Source organism: Diadema setosum, chromosome 21 (assembly GCF_964275005.1).
Source record: "Diadema setosum chromosome 21, eeDiaSeto1, whole genome shotgun sequence".
NCBI lineage: Eukaryota > Metazoa > Echinodermata > Echinoidea > Diadematoida > Diadematidae > Diadema > Diadema setosum.
Window position 1 is genome coordinate 12262875 of NC_092705.1, and position 15373 is coordinate 12278247.

Sequence of the window (15373 nt, forward strand, 5' to 3'; positions counted from 1 at the left end):
GATATTATATGCTTGTCCTCCTGTCCATATTTTCAAAACATACTATTTATATCAAGTTAGAAAGTGCAGACGTTTACTTTTTACTGAAGAGAAGGAAACAAACAATGCCACATTCAAGAATTGTTGTTTCCCTTCATATAGAGATAAATAATGTTATACATTTATGGAAAGATAGAGTCTAAATTTTTGCGAATCGGGAATTCCCAACGATTTCGTGAGTGGTTAAATTCGCGATCGTGGAGTCCTGTGCTGAAATGTACACGCGTACGTCACACCCACATCGGGATCAGAGTCAATACTTTCGCACGTCTTTAATTTCGTGAATAGCACCTGACTTGCGAAATTTGCGAAAATAAAAACCTTGCGAAATATTCGGCGTATACAGTAGATGAGTTGGTAGGTACGTACATATTAGGTAGGTTAACAGATGCAGCTGTAGATTCTTTTTGTTCTTTTACGAGTTGGGCTATCGTGGGGCTCTAAACAAGTTGATTGGTTCACACAACTGTGGGTTAAAATTTGAACTAATTAAAAATGAGTCATATTGCTACGTGTGTAATTGATACAGGGAGGGGCTAAAGATGAATGGGTCATAACACTTATGAGAGGGATACCTGTTTCTGCCATTAAGTTTTGTGCTACTGGAATGGATGTGAATAGATGCTATTCATACAGCTACTGAGTAAGACATCAATCAGTAAAGCTGTCATCAGCTTCCGTAGAACCCTTATGTTTTCAAAGTGGCTTATCATTTTATGTTCATCTGGCTGGCTTCAATTGCAATATATATTATCATTATTATTATTATGGGTCTGCCAAATGTCAGTCAGCTATTGGGTAAACATGATCACATGATAGCTGACCCAATATTCCTAATGTTCTCCCCGGAGCAGAACATTCACCAGCTGTTCTGCTTTAGGACAACATGTTTTGTATTAAAGCAAGTGGCAAATGATACAAGAACAATTGTATGGGTATACATATTTTTAGCACAATCAATGAAATGAGTTTCGTTTTTGTAAAACAGTGTTATAGTGCAAGTGTCAAATGATTTGCATAATGAATCAACATAACATTAAAGGGTGTGTACAGTTCTGGTCGAGGTGAGGATTTAGCTTTTAACGTTTTGCGAGATATTCAGAAACCACTCTATGAGATGCCAAAGAGCATGCAATTCTAAGGGGTATCAAAAGTTTATTTGATGAAAATCGGTTTTGAAATGGCTGAGATATCCAAAAACAAGGCGAAACAAAGAGATCTTTAATAAAAGGTGTGGCATGTCGCCTTTTATTATTATCACTTTTTTTGATATCTCAGCCATTTGAAAACCAATTTTCATCAAATAAATGTTGAATCCTTCTTAAAATTACATGCTCTTTCATATTTCATAAGAGGTTTCTCATTATCTCACTTAAAAATGTTCAAAACATGAATCCCCACCTCAACCAGTACTGTACAGTCCCTTTAACGTAAGTAACATAATCATGGCATACACATTTTGAAATGAAGTGAGCTCATGAGGCACATGAAGACTAAAGCTAGGTTGTGTGCACAGGCTTGTTGGTAATGCTATGAAAGTCACCACCACAGAATATTCAAGTTTAGAATATGGGCATTACCCGCAAAGTACAAATGTATTGTAACCCATGATGTCTAACAGACGATGACTTCCGTTTACATGTATGTGGTTAGATATACCTACAATTTTCCTACCTGCTTTAAGCAAAGCAGAAATTGAGATATTAGCAGTTTTTCAAACCATTTTTTTTTTTTCTGGACAGGTGCTGCTTTCACTGTGAAACAGAACATATTTTCATTGATACTCCTGCGCAGCATGCCTGAGTGACCCTAATCTTTCATTTTTGTGCACTTTTTCTCCCTTTTCTATGAAGCTACACCCCCAAACTCTTCCTTATTTCAATCACTCTTTGAATGGGTTGGGATAGTCCAATATCAACAAGTTCATCATTCTAAAGCTTAGAGCTTACTCTTTCAAGCTGTGAAAAAAAAAAAGTGGAAAGTCACTTCGGCCTACTTCTTGTGGGTTTGAGCTGGGCAATCACATACGTGTATACATTACGCTTGTAGGATAGAGGCGGCCAGAGAGCTGTATTTCTCGTAAGTTTATTGTATCTCCAAATTAGTGTTATGTTTATTTATACTGTTCGCTGTAAAGGCACAGTACATTCAGTATCTCAACTAAAAACAAACAAACAAACTGAACAAAACAGAAAACAAAACATAACAAAGCAAAACATTACTAGGAAAGTCAGCATTTTATATGCATATCCAATCCACCACCTGTCCGTACAAATAGGGTTGTCCATTTTTCATATTTCATAGTGTGTACACACACGCAATTTGTGTAACAGGGCAAGTCTAAAGTAAGGGCATGAGCCACTTTAATCAAGAGTAAGAAGGGTGGTGTTCACCCTTTGACCGTGATATCAGGTAGAGTGTCTGCTCCGGTCTCAAGATCTGATCTAAAGCCAAATTGGGGTTTTTTACCACTTCCTGAACCTGTGAGTCTGCATTTCCTTACAAGACATCCATCTACTTTGGGTGCAGAACAAGGAAAAAGGTCAATAACAGCATCAGTACGGGCCACAAACCCAAATAAAATGCAGGCAGCAGGGTGAACGTGAGACCGTCGCCTTTTACGGCCTTTTAAGATTAATGATAGAACAGTGATATCCTTTTTAGTCTACCTATATTTAGTCCTCATGCTTCCCGTCTCAAATTTGACAAAATTCCACATGCTGGGTGCAGAGTGTTTTAATTTCTTAAAACATCTAATATAAGCATCCCCCCCCCCCCCCCCAGACTTACTCCAGGAGTAACTTTTGATGATGATATTACCATGGTAACCACAAACCCTGAAACTGATTAGCTATTGCTGCAATCACTTCTCTTTTGCTTTCATCTTATCTATCCTGTGTATTGTGTATTCTTCCCTCTTTTTTTTTTCTTTATATCAATCGATTGTCATTATTCTGTATGCCCAATTTGTTTCCATCACCCTATCATTCTGCTCATCATGTCCTGATACTTTTCTTGTTCCATGTGATATCTTTGTCTCTCTGATATGTTCCATCTCTTCTGTCTTAACCCTTGTTGGTGGTATTCTGCTTTTATATCTTCTATCCTGTCCCTTTTTCATCCACCTTTCTGATATGTCCACTTTACTCCTCTCCTCAGGCTCTGCTGCAGGCCCATGACGTGGTCGCCCACGAGGTGTACAGCGACCACGCTATCAGGGTGACCCCTCCCCCTGTTATGCCCTACCTCAACGGGGACTCGGAACCCCTGCAGCCGCCCAACGGGAACATGGACCAGACGGACCAGGTGACGCGCGTCAGGCTGGTGCAGTTCCAGAAGCATTCCGACGAGCCCCTTGTGAGTCTGTAGCTCTGTGTTGTGTTGGCTGCGTAGAGGCCAAAAGGCATTTCTACCACAGACTTGTGCCGTAAAGAGGCCCTTCTTATATCTCCCTTGTATTTGGCCTCACTTTTCATGCCTCCTTTTTTCACCAAACCTGAACCAAGGGCCTATAAGTGAGCTGCCTGCAGTGGCACTTTGTCCATTGTCTTGTCATGATGATGTGTATGTGATGTTATAAACTACCTGCAAGTTCAGCTTCTTCAAACTCGTGGTCAGATTTTAACCATTGAGTAATGGCAAGAATCATTGCTATGAGTTAAGAATATAAGGTGCATACAAAAGTGTAAGTATATATTAAAGGATGTGGTACAGGTGGCATATATGTCAAAAAAGAAAGAAGGGTCCAAAACTGTAAATGCCAGAGATCTTCACCTGATTCAGAAGTAATACAGCTGAGTCATATCTTCATGCTCTGTAGGGGTCAAGAGTTTTTCATGATGGTGGCAATGGTAACCCATTAGTCCACAGAGGAGGGAAGAAGTACCACATTTAGAAGGGGTCCAGCAATAAAACTGATTATTTTTGTTACTTCTTGTGGCTGAGGAGGGAATGCAAAGTTGTTTCCATGGTTTGAAAAAAACAAAAGCAAAACAAACCTGTGGGGCCTAAAGTGGGGACCCACAAGGCCCCAAACTGTGGACTTTCAAAGTTCCCATTCCAGAATGGGAACTTTCCAAAGATTTTTTTTCCATTCCAGAAGAAGTGCAGCCATGTCTCATAGTTTCTAGAATCCCTCTTGAGTTGAAGAATATAAAGTTATTCATGGCAGTGGCAAGAATGGCCCATTGTTTGATAATGGAAATATCTTGGAAGTATTACACTGCAGTGGGTCTTTGTGTCGTACTCTGTCAGTTGAGACAAACTCTTGGCAGATCAGGATGATGCCGTAACCATTTCATCATTATCTTCAGAGTTCATTTTATCAGATTTGGCAGGAATCATCCATGTGCCGGTAGATAGAGATCACAGAATTACGTGGCAGGTACATGTGATAAACCCACGCTAGCCTTGGATCAGGGCTGATAAGGGATGAAACACAATAAATTTGGGTCGTCATCTCATACAGTCATCACCTTTGGACGTAAGTGAGATGATTGTTTGAAGGGCTCCTAAAGGGTTAGTTGCAACTTAAGTTAATGATGTCCATCATAGGGCACCACAGGGTTTGACATGATGGTCTTTGTCAAGCACCCATGTATCTTATATGCAAGGTGCTGTTTTCATCCCAATTTGGTCACGGAACAGGAGCATTACCCATAGCCCTTCATGTGACCCAGATTTGTTTGGGGCTAAAGGAAGTCTACTGCACCTATTGCAGGTTCTTGTATAGAAAAAGTGACCTTCATGACCTTGTAATCCATTGAGGGCGGACTGATTTTGCTACAACACACATTTCCCATAGACAACTGCCCGAGTACATAATACTTGGGACTTGTCCTCAACAGGTTAATAGCAGATAAAGGGGCAATTCTTATATTATTTCCAGTGATTATCAAATTAATGGTGGTCTGAAAAGTTGTCATCATGATACTAGTAATGCCCCGGATGTCAAACTGTAAAAAATGTGTAGCACACTTCCAAAATACTCATTAAACATTTGAAATAAGGTTGTGTGATAGGTGTCCACAAGAAAGGCCTGAGTAGATTTTCCCTGTTCATTGAATAAAAAGAGAAACTAGCATGGTATCTGTAGTCTAACCTGCTGGATCAGAAAATCTCGTGTTCTTAATTGTTTGGACTGGCAACAAGGAAGCTTGATAATTTTCTGCACAGATTCAAGTATTAAGGATTAACAGTGTGTCATAGAGCAAGATCCCTTTGTCAAACCCTTTAGTGCACTTGTCATATTATAATTATGTTCTTGAATATGATCATGAAATCAGGACTTAGATTTTTTTTTTTTTTTTTTTGATACTACCTGAAAACCTGGCCTCAGGGCCTATAAAATAATTCTGGAGACAGTATAACTGATGGACGATCTTATTCCCCTGCTAGGGCATCACGCTGAAAATGAACGAAGAAAGACGCTGCATCGTCGCGCGCATCATGCACGGGGGAATGATACACCGCCAGGCCACGCTCCATGTCGGGGACGAGATTCGCGAGATCAACAACGTGTCAGTGGCTAACCAGACCGTCGACCAGCTGCAGAAGATGCTGAGGGAACTGAAGGGGAGCATCACCTTTAAGATTGTCCCTAGCTACCGCAGCGCACCACAACCATGTGAGGTAAGACAGACGGGAAATAACAGGACTCAACCAATGCGGGATGTCCCACCATTCAGCAAGTTATTAAAGATAGACAATTGCAGCCTTTGTAATACTGAAATGATTTCCACAAGAGTATTCTAATACTATTTCAAATGTACGTATGATTTTTAGTAATACGTTGACTCTTTGTGATGGTGTTCAGGTGTTTTTGCACCTTGTCACCATGGAAGCATGATTAAATCAAGGTATAAAAATTTGGATTCTATAGAAAATATAAATTTTCAAGTTTCAAGTTTGTTCAAGGCTGTTTTTGGGGTGCCAGACCAAATTAATGCTCCATTATGAAATTTTCATCTTCTTCTTGGAAACACATGGTCAGTTTTTTGTTGTTGTTTTTTTTTCGCCAAACTTGGTTGTTGAGTAATAGAATGTATATTTGTACGAATGGATACCATGCAGCCCTACTCCCCAACTCCCATGTTCTTCCTGGGTAATAGTCTGCAAGAATGCATGGAAAGTGAACAGCGATATTCAGGACACACGAGAGCCGTTGGTCTTTTTTTGCATATCTCTCTACATTTTCTGTCTTTCTCTATCCTGATCTATGGTTAGGTGCTGTTTGACTGTGACCATGCACATACAACGTCCAGAAAAAAAAACAGATATATATGTTTCTTAATTTGTGTATCTCTTTCATGTATTGCGCAGATCTACGTCAGGGCCCAGTTTGACTACGACCCGGGTCAGGACGATCTCATCCCCTGCCAGCAGGCCGGGCTGAGCTTCCACTGTGGCGACACCCTGCAGATCATCAGCAAAGACGACCACAATTGGTGGCAGGCCCGCAAGGAAGGGGAACCCCTCAACGGCACCGCCGGCCTCATCCCCTCACCGGAGCTCCAGGAATGGTCAGTTTTGAATACATCCCCACAACGTACCACCTTGTCCTCTCCTCACATGTTTCTTCTTCCAGTACTGTGCAGAACCTCCTTGGAGTATACTCGAACAATTGCTAAAAGGCTGTCATTAATACAGACAGTCTGACTGATAATATTTATGGTCTGTGTGCAAAATTAAAAAGTCTCATGCTTGGATAAATGACTAGCCACCAAAGTCAACATCTTTTATTTTCTCCCGAAAGATGTTGACTGAAGGGTGAGCTGATGGCACCTTGGGGCAAGGAGTTCCACTGTCAGAAATTGCTGCTCTGCTCTTGTTTTTGTTTTGTTTTTTCCATAATTTCATTGATGAGAATATTTTTTAAAGAGAAACAAGGCCAACTTTGAGGGTAACACGTAATCTTGTCGATTATCATTTTTCTGATTGTGTCAATAACAAGGAAATAAACAAAATATTTTAGCTAAAAGCCATGTCTTTGCTAATAAGTTATTTCCAAGATGTGTCTGCTATTTACTTTTTTTTACAAGCTGACTTTTTTCCTCACATGGTATTTCTTTACAATGTTTTCATGCATGAAAACTGTAAAGGAGGACAAAAATTAGTGAAAGTTTCTCAAAGGTCCTCTCTTTTATGTTCTCATGTTGAATGGAAGGTACAACTGAATTTTTAGTCTATGAAGCACTAACAAGCTCAGCAGAACTAACAGATTCATAGATGGAAAGAATAGTGCATAGTGTTAACTTTCTCTTGCAGAAAACCAGAAGATTCTGCTATAAATGTTGTCTTGGCAACCTTGTGTGCTTGTTAAAGTGTTATTACATATGATTTTCAGATCATCCTTGTGATGTACATATTTCGTTTACACATACTTCTAATTTAGCACATACATTTTCCATGTGCTACTAATTTTATTTTGCTCCCATTCGCATCATTGCTCCAGTATGTTTTCCTCTATTTTATCATGCTATCTAACTTACAGCTCTCTCTATTTTATTGTTCACTTTGTAGGAGAGTGGCCTGTCTAGCCATCGAGCGAGCCAAGAAAGAGCAGCAGGCCTCGTGTACTTGGTTCGGGAGGAGAAAGAAGCAATACAGAGACAAGTATCTGGCAAAACATAACGCAGGTGAGCAAACCAATAGATAGCAGTGACATATGCCGTCTCATGTATTTACTCTTTATGTGCCACGTTTGCACACTCAACTCGGTCGTCAGTGTGTGCCAAGTTCACATATTTGCTCAAACGCACAAACCTGCCTAAATCGGCTGATAAATTGCCAAATGCCGCAGTACAATGAACGCTTTGCTCACAATTCCATACCTCACACATGTGCATTGCAGCTTGCATTGCCTTGTGATTGAATAGCAGTGTTCTACAGGAGATTTTGGAGTGAATTCTAATTCTATCACAGTTGTGTCGGCAAAAGTCCTGCCTCCCCAGACCAGGACAATAACATGGTTGCTGGCCATTTGCAAGACAAATAATCATAGCTTTGTCTTAAAATTTACATCACAGCAACATCTGGAAATTTTTCTCCAATTTTGCTAATTGCATGTCCGGTACTAAAGATTCGATGAAAAATTACATGACTTTGAAAAGCAGAATGTTTTCCAAACGAGCTTGTGCGTTTCGGTCTCAGAAAAATGTGGCACACGTGGGGTTTACACCTTTACACACATAGAGTTAAAGGTACAGATGAGGTACGGTGCTGTGTCGTAAATACAAGCAACCCGATGAAATAACGTCGCAGTCCTTTGTTCGCCAATTGGCTCATCCGCTGGAGCGCTCTCTTTGCCAATAGGCGTGGATGTCTCTAAACTAATTGCCGACGAATAGAGATTAACCGAATCCCCGTAATCCCTTTCGCGTCACCATGGCCTTCCTGTTGGACTAACACACGTTGTTACAACCAAGTGGGTTGGCTAACTTAGAATGAGGTCAAGTTTGGAAGAATTAGCTTATACCAGTAGTCACTATTTATCATGTGCAGATAGAAAACAAAAAACAAAAAACAAGCTTTAGTGCTTCAAAATAATTCTAAATGTGAGTTAGGGAAAAAGAAAAAAAAAACAATGTAAAAATGTTTATCAGTATAATCAATGTTAAGTATTGTTAAATATGCAAAATTTGAATGATAGCTTTATCAAAATTATTTCTAGAGTAAACCATCGACAGTGAGGGATATGTCCTTATATTTACGGGCTTTATTGCAAATTTTTTATACAGCAGGATGTTTGTGATACAACTGCCCTACACATATGCATCAAATGTGATAACTCAAACATGTTTTTGTAAACAGTGGCTTTAATACTGATGAAAAATCATGGCAAGTTACAGCTAAGTATGTGGGCACATAAAGGGTGAATGACCTCTATTTTTAAGTGACGCTTTCTGTTTTAGATATCATTAGGTGTCAGAGAGTACAGTTGTTTATTATCATGAGTGAGAATAAGTGCATTAAAGGTCTTCCAAATATTGTACTCTTCCATCTTCTAACAGTGTTTGACCAGCTGGATCTTGTCACATACGAAGAGGTGGTCAGACTGCCTGCCTTCATGAGGAAAACGTTGGTTCTTTTAGGTAAGTTTTGGGCTGACCGGTCCAGTCATTCATCATAGTATCTTTTATTGACCTTTAAAGGGATGGTACAGTATTGGTGGAGATGAGAATTGGGCTTTTAACTTATTGCGAGGTACCAAGAAAACACTTATGATATAGTACAGAGCATACCATTTTAAGAGGAATTCAAAGTTTATTTGATGAAAATCGGGTTTGGAATGACTGAAGCACCAAAAAACAAAGTAAAACAAAGCTATCGTAATAAAGTGCGGGTCCCACACTTTATTAGAATCGCTCTTTTTTGGATATCTCAGCCATTTCAAAACCAATTTTCATCAAATAAAAGTTGAATTCCTCTAAGAATTACATGCTCTTTCATATTTCATAAGAGGTTTCTCATTATCTCACAAAAAAATGTTAGAAACCTGAAATTAGGTCTCAACCAAAACTATATGATCCCTTTAACATGATGCTTTGTACGTGTTAATTGTGTGTGTGTGTGTGTGTGTGTATGTGTGTGTGTGTTTTCTTTTTGAAAAGTAAAATCACTGGATATTCTTCATATGACAGTTATAAGCTTTCTTTGAGCTCTTAGTGAGTTGATAGATTAGTCACACTTGTCTCATTTTGTGAGATGATATACACATTTATTTTAAGCAAAGTACGCCATTACAGAACTATTGTGCAGAGGTCTAATACAGTGGGATGTAAACGTTTGCATATGTCTTCTTCTGATGCGGGACAGGAGATGTGAATGCTGAGAGTGAAATGAATCGTTTGTTAATCGTCTTTTGGTGTCCCTGTGTGAAATTTGTTGAGATGCAATCGTCACTCAGCAGGCCTGATGGGAAGATGGAGATGAAGAAAGCAATTTCATTCCTTTTGTTCCCTTCGTTATTTCCTTTTCCTTCCACAACTATTCAACAACAACAACAATAACAATAACAACAACAACAACAACAACAACAACAACCAACAACCAACAACAACCAACAACCACAGACACATAATGCTATGGCCTCAACAAAGAAACCCATGCAATGAGTGTCGTGTCATCAGGTTCTGTCATTTTGTTTTCTTTCTACCACACAGGTGCTCATGGCGTGGGCCGGAGGCATATAAAGAACACGCTAATCACAAGTCACCCCAATAAATATGCATATCCAATCCCACGTGAGTGACCATTTACATTCATAGTACTTTTTTTTTTTTTCAGGAGATCAAGGATTTGTCCTGTTTTGCAATAAGTAGTTGTTACCGTTTTCATTTGAATTAATTCAAACAATTAAAATTACAAGTATAATACAAACTTTGTACCCGTGGCATTGTAGAGTTAATTTACGAAAAATAGAAAATGAAATGAATGAATAATATTTACAACTTCATAAACACTAGCAATTGTAATACGTGTTTATAGTTGGTAATGGTATGATCATTTTCATATCTGATGTGTTTTAAGAGGCATTTTTTGAATGTTCAGCTGTTGAAGAAAAAAGAAATGAAAGAAGAACACTGTTATACTCCAAGAATAGCTATTTTTCTTTTTTTTTTTAATGCTCATTGATATGTGGAAGATAATTTCAGTTGCATCATTATCACGTTTTGATGCAGATGTTATGTACTTCCAAATGTGCAAGAAAAGAGCATAATCGCTAGTAGTCATATTTGGAAGCTTAACTGAAAGCATCTCTTGAGGCTTTTTTGCGCAGATGATGTAAACTAGCTGTTTGATATGAAATCCTGGGATTCCCCACCCCCTGCAAGTATTGCACAGATGACTCCTGTTATAACAAAGTTTGTAGTATCAGCAGTTTTCTTTCGTTATATCAAAATTTTGTTATAGCCAAACAGATAAAATATATAAAGGTATATTGATGATTATTTTGGAACCTGAGTTTTTCCTTCATTGTGAATAAGATTTCATTATAAACTTGTTTGTTATAACGGAATGCACTGTATATGTCTATTTGTTTGAATAAATTCATGTGTCCCATTGATTATCTCCAGACACAACGAGGCGATGTAAATCAGACGAGGAGAACGGCAAGAACTACTTCTTTGTCTCGCACGAGGAGATGATGAACGACATCGCCAACAACAAGTATCTGGAATACGGCACCCATGAAGACGCCATGTACGGCACCAAGCTGGACACCATCAGGGAGATCCACAACAGGAGTCTTATTGCCATCCTTGACGTGGAACCACAGGTACGGGACTAAGGGATTTTGTCCTGTATGTTTTTGCTAGATCATGACAGTTTATAACACACATTCAAATACATGAAGGTAGGGATCATGACTCAGGTGCTGGAATATTTTGGGAAGTACTCTGGGGAAATCAGACGGTGGGTTGTTAGTCACTTCGACAGCGGTAAGAAATCCCCCCCCCCCCCCCCCCGATTCTATCGCATACATGATACATGTAGCGAGACGCTCTGTATCTTTTGTGCCAGCAGACTCTTCTCAAAGAGTTGGCATGAGAAGATTGGGAAAAGTTTCCATCAGGCTTTGCTCATCAGACAGCCTGGCTATCCATTCCCTAAGGCTACATGTTTATCAAAGTTTTGTTTCGATGGCCAAAAGTACTTCAATCCGTTGTTCCCTCAGCTAGTATGAAGTGAGGAGAGCATGTAAGCAGGTAAAGACAAAGATAAGGTGCATAAAATTTCTATGTGATATGAAACAGATAGATAGACAGATAGATAGATAGATAGACAGACAAACAGACAGATAGGCAGTCAGACAGACAGACAGACAGATAGATAGATAGACAGATAGATATACATTGTATACATATGTAGGTAGATAGGTAGATAGATAGATAGATGGCCAGACTGAAGCGTGGCGTTATCTTAATATCATATGGAGTCACACTCGTTTCATGATCTGTGTCTTTGGTTTTATCCTTTTGTACTTTCACTGCATGTTAACAACCAAGCAAGGAACGATGAAGAAATGTATTGCATGGGTGAGGCTTATGTGGAAATGTGTTAAGTCATTCCTCTGAATTGTGGATGGGTCTTGACCTAAAAACTTATTCTGAGAAATCGTAAGGATCTTTTTTTTTTTCTTTTTTTGGGGGGGGGGGTCATTATAACTAACAACCTTTCTAATTATGAATGTGTATACTCATTTCAGAGCACTGAATTAATTTCTTTCTTTCTTTCTTTCTTTTTTTCTTTCTTTCTTTCTTTCTATCTTTCTATCTATCTATCTTTATGTCTTTATTTCTATGTTTCTGTGTGTGATATCTGTTGGATGTTGCCACAGGCCCTGAAGGTGTTGAGGTGTGCAGAGTTTGCTCCATTCGTTGTCTTCATCGCTGCTCCAACTCTGACGGGAATGAATGACGTACATGTAAGTACCCCGCTCCCCATTCTATTAGCCTCCTTTGCAACCTCAAACTACTATGTCAAGGGCAAGTTCACCGCAATATAGATATGGACTGGGTGAACACAGCAATATCAGTAGAATGCATCAGTGAAAGTTTGAGGAAAATTGGACAATCTTTTCAAAAGTTACGAATTTTTAAGCTTCTGTGCATTCACTGCTGGATGAAAAAAATATTGCAGTTCATGATGTCACATGTGTAGAACGATATAAGGAAAATATAAAGAGAAGTCCACAAACTTTCATATTTTGAAAAAAAAGTACACATTCCCTCGACCTGTTACTAACGTATATGTACATTGTATGTTAAGGGTAATATTATCCCCCCCCCCCCTGCCCGCCTTCTGAAAGATGCAAGTCCAGTGCTTTTTTATTATTCAAGAAAAGTGAAAATATGTTGATTTGGGTTGTTTTTTTCCTTAGGATTAACCCTAAAAGGGCCGGGGGGGGGGGGGCGGAATCCGCCCCCCCCTTGACGTTTCGCGCTATAATTCTGTAACGCGAGAAGGCCTCATCGCGAGGCTTCTTGACTTTCTTCGTTCAAGTCTCGGGCAACTTTTGAGACCAAATTTGCAACGTCCGCGCATACTTTTGCGAAGCCACGCCCATTTTTGTAACGGAATGTCGCTCCAAAACGGGCACAATTTTGTGATTTTGTGTACATTTCCTATGGAAAACAGTGCTCTGTCATGAAAGGCATAAAAACCTGATTATTTTTACAATTAATCACTTTCATTGATTAATTTTGTGCTAATTATGGTAGAAAAGTGGTCAGTGACAATTTCCAATGAAAAAACAAAGAAAAAACAAAAGTTGAAAAACAAAGAAATACATAAGAAATTCTGAAAACAATAAAATACATAAGAATTGAAAGGAGTTTTGGAAGTTTTTGTGATGTACAATTGTTGAATATGCTAAAACAGATTTACAGATCAAAAATTAGACTCTCAATGCTTTTAATTAAGCTAAAATATCACCTTGAGCTTAATTTGCATAATTAATTAATTAAAATTAGAAATTGATTGTTTCAAAAAATCTTATAACACAATCTTGTAGATTATGACGCGGGTCTCACGCATGCAAAATTTCATCGCGATCGCACCACCGATGGCCGAGATCTCGGGGGGGGGGGGGGGGGGGGGGGAGCACTGTTTCCCCCCCCCCCCCCCCCCCCCGGTCTGAGCATAGCCAAAAAAGCCCGGCCCCTTTAGGGTTAAAGAAACTACTGGTGCTGGCATTTGAATTCCCACAGTTTAAGCAGCAATTTTTTGGTAGTACACATGTACCTCTGGATGAATTTTTGTGCCCCACACAGGAAGAGGAAGAATTAAATGGTTGTGATCCCTTGGGAGAGTCATTTTCTTAAGATTAAGTGTTTGGGAGTACCACAGAACAGAAACACATTTTCTTGACACATAGTTTTCTCTCTCCCCCCCCCCCCCCCCCCTCTCTCCTTTTCACTCACTCACTCTTACTTTCTCACCCTCCTCCACCCCCTTTCCCCCCGTCCCTTTTTGCCTCGCCCCATTTCAAATCCGCAGGATAGCAGCCTAGAGCGGCTGGCCAAGGAGTCGGAGCTGCTGCGGCAGGCCTACGGCCACTTCTTCGACCTCACCATCGTCAACAACGACATCGACGACACAATACGCACGCTGGAGAACGCCATGGAGGAGATCTGCACCACCCCGCAGTGGGTGCCGGTCAGCTGGGTCTACTAGGCCCGGCCCCGCCCCGCCCGTGCTCCTCCATCCATTCCCTCCTCTCATCTCGCTTCATCCCACACTCCCCAGTGCCAAGCCGAGGGTTCTCCCTCAGCCCACCAGGCTCGAACTGGCCGGCATTGTACCGGTTGTAACACTTCTATCAACCACTGGATTCCACTGCACAGACTCCTTTACCCATACCGTCGTCCTTGTCACGTCGCCAAAGTGTCCATTCTGTGAAGCAATCGACGAAGCATTGTTACCTTTCTACTCCTGATTCAGCTCAATGATGGCCTTCTTGTACATGTTTATGAAGCTGCTTCATCTTTTCTTTTCTTTTTTTTGAAAAACTTTAAAGTCAGAAGTTGCAAAAATCCATCGTACACAAGAAGTGATTCATTGAAAATTTTGTTGTCGACGATACGATCTGAGAATAATCACCTCCGTATATGCCGCAGAGCACTTTGAATAGCCTGAAAATGTTTATCAAGCAATCTGTTAGAGTAGAAAATGTGAATTTGAAAGAAAAGAAAAAAAAAAAGAGGAAAAGAATTTGCGTCCAGTGTACATGTGTACCTGCTGCCCTTCTGCATATATTGCTTTTTATCATTTGGAAGACGACACAGGTTTGGGAACTTTCACATCTATGCAGTGTGGAAACGTGGTCGAAGGAACCGAGAGTACCACGCCAGGAGTAGGAGGATCCGAAGACACTTCATTGACTTTCTGGCGAAAATTTTTTGCATGTGACTTGATCCTCGCAATGCTGGCGATAGGATGCCACGATTAGAGAGAGCGAGAGAGTGAAAAAAAAAAAAAATGCCAAGTCATTCTGTATAGAGCATATTATATTGGAACTCTTCATATTTTCTTTACATATTGATTATATATATATCTAGAGATCATGGGCTCCACTTTTTCCGAGCAAGTCTTTTGGTTTTGGACTTGCATAGTCATGTCACGTTTTGATTTCCCGTTAGGTGAGCCCGGTATTGAGATTGATCAGGTGCCAACAGTGCTGTTGTAAAAAATTCAACTGATGTTGTATATTTTATGACCATGAGGTAGCTATTGAGATTACGGTTGTGATCATGGCCTTTATTTTGTAACCCCTTTTTTGCAAGACGTTAAAGATCAGAAATAAGTCCGTTACCATCAAAGGTAGAGG

General features: G+C 39.8%; 1 protein-coding gene across 1 annotated transcript in view; it reads left to right on the forward strand.

The window, feature by feature from the left end:
* LOC140244225 (peripheral plasma membrane protein CASK-like) overlaps positions 1-14462 on the forward strand; it is a 133735-nt gene extending 119273 nt beyond the window's left edge. Inside the window, exons 13-21 of the mRNA XM_072323860.1 lie at positions 3199-3396; positions 5437-5670; positions 6361-6560; positions 7561-7676; positions 9051-9131; positions 10203-10283; positions 11118-11320; positions 12383-12463; positions 14044-14462. Of these exons, the coding sequence (XP_072179961.1) occupies positions 3199-3396; positions 5437-5670; positions 6361-6560; positions 7561-7676; positions 9051-9131; positions 10203-10283; positions 11118-11320; positions 12383-12463; positions 14044-14220 (1371 nt within the window). The 3' untranslated portion in view covers positions 14221-14462. The remainder of the gene's footprint in view (positions 1-3198; positions 3397-5436; positions 5671-6360; positions 6561-7560; positions 7677-9050; positions 9132-10202; positions 10284-11117; positions 11321-12382; positions 12464-14043) is intronic.
* The last annotated feature ends 911 nt before the right edge of the window (positions 14463-15373 follow it).